A 6,000-nucleotide genomic window follows, 5' to 3' on the forward strand; every position below is an offset into this window, starting at 1 on the left:
GTATTTTAAAAACAAGTTAGATAGAAGTAAAGATTCTGATGTCTTATGAAAGGCAGTTCTTGTCCTTTGATAAAGGCTTAACCAGTGAGCACTGTTGAGGAGAGTCTGGGCACTGACACATTCCTTTTGAGGTGTCCTCTCTCCCACCTGTACAGTAGGAAGATTTATTAAATGGAAATAAGGAGGCCCATGTTATGATCCCATCCCAGTCTCTCCAAGCCCCAATTTTCTCATGTATAAAATAAAGGAGCTTATTCCATATTAATTATAACATATTTCAGGAGTTAGATTTTTTTAAATGAAAATCATTCTGAAGTCTTCTTTCTACCTTTTAAACAGCTTCAGAATGTATCAGTGTGTATATTATTGCAAACAGAATGAAAATTTTTATTAACATGAGCAAGGGCATAGAATTCTAAGCTTCAGGAAGATATTTGTGACTCTTAGCTTAACATGTTTGAGTTAAATTCTTTTTTAAAGACACCGACAATTTTGTACTTTAGTGTAGAAAACAGAGATGAAGTGAGAACACATGGTCATGAGGAATTTCTTCAGGATTTATTGACTGTATGACCTAATGTGAAAATAGAAATAATAAGGCATTACTTTCTAAAATACAAAAAAAATAGTACACATCCTTTAGTGAAAATATTGTGACCATTATTATAAGTGAGATAAATTTATATATAACCCTGTTTTCATATGACTTTGTGAGCACATGGCATCTGCTCTCTCATTTAATCCTCACATCAGCTCTATGAGGTAAGTACTATTATGAACCTTATGTTATGCAAGGAGACAGAGGTAGATATATTTGCTTTTAATTATTAAATAGGATTTTTTGTCTTGACAGGAAGAAGAAGAAAGGAAATCCATATATATCAGCTGAGGCCCAGAAAACAGGTTGGTTAAATCTGTTCTTCATCTGCAATTTTATTTTGTCTTTGAGGAAGTAACAGGATTTGCTGATTGAAAACATAAGGATCCCAGTGGCTCATAATTATACCACAGTCCCCCTTTATCTGTGGGGGACTCTCAGTGAATGCCAGAAACTATGGATAGTGCTGAGCCTTATACATACTATGTTTTTCTCTACATATGCATACCTATAATAAAATTTAATTTATACATTAGGTTAGTAAGAAATCGACAATAATAACTAACAATAAAAAAGAACAACTATAATAAAATACGGAAATAAAATTGCTAATGTCACAATGTTTGCATTTGGGAGCCATTATTAAGTAAATAAGGTTCACACAAGCATTGTGATACTGCAATAGTCAATCTGATCACTGCGACTACTATTAAGTGGCTAAAGGGAAGGTAGTGGGTAGCATATACACAGTGGATATTCTACATAAGTGATGAATCATAGCCTCCGCAGGAACAGTGCAAGATTTCACCAAGCTTCTCAGAACAGCACAGAATTTAAAACTTGTAATTTTTTTCTGGAATTTTCCATTTAATATTTTTGTTTCATGTTGACTGGGGTCCTCTTTTTTTTGGAAAGCAAAACTATGGATGGGGGGAAACCATTTTTTTATTAAGCTCTAGTAACCTTTAAATTAACAGGGTAATTAAATTTCTGCAAGGTAGAACTTTTATTGTGTGTAGTCTCTTTCTGTATATGTTTTGAGACAGGGTCTTGCTAAGTTTCCCAGGCAGGTCTGGAACTTACAAACCTCCTGTTTCAGCCTCCCGAGTAGCTGAGATTACAAGCATGCACCATCATGCAGGGCTTGCTTGCCTCTGTATTTTAATTCAGAATTTTCATGGCCACTTTACTTATATGTTCAATATTATCCCAATCATTCATAAGCTTTTTTTTTTTTTTTGCCATGGAGTTGAAGTCACTACACTGTCGTGAAGAAGAAGTTACAACAGCCCCATCATTTAGGTAGTCCAGCACTCTAAGCATCTTCAGGTCTCTCTCTGGACCCCAGCTAATTCATTGCTTGGGCAATATGTGTCCTAAGGGTACTCTGACACCTGCACCTGATCCCTATCTGGTCCTTTCCTCACTTTACCAGAAAATACAGTGAAGGCCTGAAGATGCTGAGTCTGAATGCCAGCTGTGCTGTCCCTTCTAGGTCATGAGTGCTGTGTTAGTGTGGATAACAGAGAACCATGTCCAGATGGTTCACACAGGGATAATCTGGGACACAATCAGTACACAAACGCTTTGAAAACCAGTGGAAACATCCTTGTAGTAGTGTTTGCTATTGTCATCGAGTATTGGCCTTAGCATGCTATTCTCATCATTCGTACCTGAGGCATTCTGGCTGTGCATTTGTCACTGTCAATCACCAAGCCACAGCCTGACCTCTGATTCATTAAGGAACACATTTTAGAGCACATGGATTACATTTCTGACATCAGTTTGCTTCACATGATCTTTATTTCAGGTTGTTGGAAGCAGATTAAATATCCCTTTGCCAGACATCAATCAGCTGAGTTTACCATCACCTATAACAATGAGAAGGAGATTACACAAAAGTTAGATCTCATCACAAGTGATATGGCAGGTAAGTGTCACACCTCCAGGACAATGCTAGCAGATAGCTGCTGCCCAGCAGGAAGGGGAGACAGGATGGAAATAACACTATAATCCTTTAAAAAAGTAGAAATGTGTTATTTTTTCCATGCACTCTGTACGGTTATAAACCAACACCAAAATATACTCAGCAGCTCCATTCAGCTGAGTCTCTTACGCCTGTGGGTCACATAATGAGATTCATTGTGATGGCCCAAAGTAATATTAGTGAGGAAAGGCCTTAATCTACTTTTGTTACCAAGGTTTTGACTAAGACACTGGAAAAGAGGAACTAGAAAGATGAATTAAATACAGCTCCTGCCCTTGAGGAGGAGATATATGGAGGAATTCTCCCAGTGTTAGGGACAATGTCCCTAAGAAGCCGTCTATGTGTCATCTTTCTTTGCTATTTTTACTTATCAATTTTTTATCTTTCCTTCTTCAGTCTGCCTCCAGAGTTACTTCTAATTGTGCCAGTGTGTAGGTTTCTACAGAATTAAACCAAACTTCCTAGCAAGGCACTCAGCACATCCCAAGATCTAACAGATGGTTAACAGCAAGCACTTGTAATGTGGGTTTGAATCATGGCTAGCCAAGTGATCTGGGAAAAGTTAACATAGTCTTGTTCAGTTTTCTTACTTGTAAAACAAAGTAATAATTCCTTCCAGAGGATTTTTAAGGATTTAAGTCGTGAATATCTTGTTATCTTAGAATAGTGCCTGGCACAGTCAGGCTCAACAAATGTGATCTCTTTGCTTATCCTCACCATCATCATTAGCTCCAGATCGGCTTTGTTCTTCATTTCCATTAAACAAACTAATCAGCATCCCTCATTCCTGGCCATATCAAACTCTCTTTTCATGGTTGTTCTCTTTTTCTTCAGAGTTATCTCCACCTCTAAAATTGAGCAGCTTATTTTCCCTCTATCTCAGGTGCAACTTACTGTCTCCCTTCCCTAGATTGCTATGGCCCTTTGAGGCTTCCTGAAGCAGGCAGTGTGGTTGTAGAGTCCCTGCTTGTTATCTGTGACTCGCTTGTGGTCTTTCCCACAGAGCCTGGGACACAGTAGGTAGGCACTCAGTGAAGAGTTGAGTGGAGGGGAAAGCAGAGCATCCCAAGCGACAGGCAGCTGGCTTGTCCTTGTACCTATGTCGTGCACAAACTCTGTGCCTTTTATACGCTTGGTTTCAGATTACCAGCAGCCTCTCATGATTGGAACCGGGACAGTCGCCAGGAAGGGCTCCACCTTCCGGCCCATAGACACTGACGCCGACGAGGCCCGGACGGGCGCCGAGGCCAGCAGCCACTACGACTGCCCCCAGCGCGCTGGCCGCCACGAGTACGCGCTGCCCTTGACCCACGCGGAGCCCGAGTACGCCACGCCCATCGTGGAGCGGCACCTGCCGCGGGCCCACACCTTCTCGGCCCAGAGTGGCTACCACGTTCCCGGGCCCAGGCCGGCTCACAAACATTCCCTTTCTTCCGGCAGCTTCTCCCCTGAGGCAGGGGCCACCAAGAGCGGAGACTATCAGTTGCCACAAAGCCCCAAGCCCGCGGACAGGGGCTACGACAAGCCCAAAGCCAGCAGCAGCTTCGCTGCAGAGAACAGAGACTTCGCCTCTCAGAAGCCAGAGACGAATCCCGGGGTGAATGATGGTTATTCAGCCCCCAGAGACTGCCTCACCCCCCTCAACCAGACAGCCGTGACTGCTCTTCTGTGAACACAATGTGAAAGAAACCTGCTGTGGTACTGAGCGTGCGGTTGTGGCCAGTCACTGGAAGATGGGAGAGTGCTGTTCAAGTTGTGTGTGCGCGTGCACGTGACTCAATAGGATCCTAGAGAGAACTTCTCATACTGTTTACAAAACTCTGCAGCTGGTTTTGTTCTGACCCTTAGGCGAGAGCCTGTTGGTTTTTGTTGGACTAGAAAAATGGAGGGGGGGGGGGGAATTCTGATGGCATTTTCATTTCTCTAACTGTGATATTGAGCTGCTTTCTTGCAAAATGTGCAATCTGTACAGAGTTGTATTTAACAAGAATTAAAGTAACTTAAGTTTGCTTTGTCAGATTTTAGTTCTGCGCAGAGGTTAAGTGAAAAATGCAACGGTTGCAAAAACAAATAGTAGTAGTATGTGTTCACTTTTTTCAAAGTTTGATTATCTGATACTGTGTTAACAGCAGGTCTGTTTAAACTTGATCTTGTTATTGTGGCTCCTTTCCTTTCCTTTGATAACTACAATTAAAAGCATTTTTAACATTCTTCTTCTGGAAGAAATGGAATTACTTGAAGTATGAAAACCACACCAGGGTGGTTGCTTGTTTGGAATCATAATTGTAGATTGAATAACTGACATACACCACCTCAACAGCTGCTGGTTTCCTTATGCTCCATTTCAGATGCAGATGTGAAGTGGCCTGCCACAGAAGCCCATTATCCTCTGACCCTCAGGTACTCCAGCTGCTCTAGGCCCAGAGGCAATGGGCTCTGAGGAACTGCATAAATGTTATACAGCCTTCATAAGCAAATCTGCCTTTTTGAACTGCAAAGCCAAATGCTCAGACTTAAAAGCAACCCAAACTGTTCTTTCCACAAATTGTAATGAGGTGGCACAGCAATTACAGCCTGAATTACTGTCAGTTGTTTCTGTACCTCAGATTAAAAATATTGCTGAAGACAGAAACTCACACTTTTCATGACCTTCATAAAAGGTGCATGCTGGTGACTTCCATTGTTCCCTAAACAGAATAAAATTATTTGAAATGTATTCCAATGAAAGTGACTGAGGTTGTCTAAAAAGAGCTTTAATTTACCCCAAAGTGTCTACATTTCTGGAGTAGCCCAGATCTCAGCTGTACACTCATGTTCAGTGATTTTTTATCTGAGTTTGCTGTGTAGAATTAACTGTGGGGATTTAACCTCTTTTGCCAAAGAGGAGAGTGTTTCATTTTTTAATGGACAATATGAACCAAAATTTTTTCCTCTAAAAAAAACCCATATTTATAACCCTTTTGTAAGGTTATCACTTTCTGTGAAATGTATATAAAGTAGCAAGGGTGCTGGAAGATAAAGGGAGACTTTGGTTACTGTGGAAGATAAACCATTTTTTTGGAGTTTACATAGTTTCATGTGCATACTGACTGTAATAAACTATGCCAAATCAGAGTACCCCTGACCCTCATTGGTGCCCTGTTTGCTGGGCTGTTGAGAGGCTCACTCTGAAACCAATTTCCCATAATGAAATTTAAAAAAAAAAAAAATCCCTAGTTAAAATTAAAATCAAAGGGCACATTTTTCTTTTCTGAAACTCATTCATAGGAAACCTGAATAGACTGATGCTAGCTTTACTATAGATAATACCTCTGATGAATGGTCACCTTAGTTTAAATTGCTTTTTAAAAAATGGTACTTGGAGAAAGCCTTGTCTGGCTCACATTTGTTGAAGCCAGGGGGCCCCAACCTGAAC

General features: G+C 40.8%; 1 protein-coding gene across 2 annotated transcripts in view; it reads left to right on the forward strand.

Annotated features, from left to right (window-relative positions):
- DCBLD1 (discoidin, CUB and LCCL domain containing 1) overlaps positions 1-4,796 on the forward strand; it is a 65,795-nt gene extending 60,999 nt beyond the window's left edge. For both annotated transcript variants that reach the window (XM_081296119.1, XM_081296120.1), the window contains 3 exons: positions 854-903; positions 2,409-2,528; positions 3,728-4,796. In XM_081296119.1, coding sequence (XP_081152245.1) covers positions 854-903; positions 2,409-2,528; positions 3,728-4,257 — 700 coding nt within the window. In that variant the 3' untranslated portion in view covers positions 4,258-4,796. The remainder of the gene's footprint in view (positions 1-853; positions 904-2,408; positions 2,529-3,727) is intronic.
- The last annotated feature ends 1,204 nt before the right edge of the window (positions 4,797-6,000 follow it).

This window comes from Spermophilus citellus (assembly GCF_964194105.1).
Source record: "Spermophilus citellus genome assembly, chromosome: 5".
NCBI classification, from domain to species: domain Eukaryota; kingdom Metazoa; phylum Chordata; class Mammalia; order Rodentia; family Sciuridae; genus Spermophilus; species Spermophilus citellus.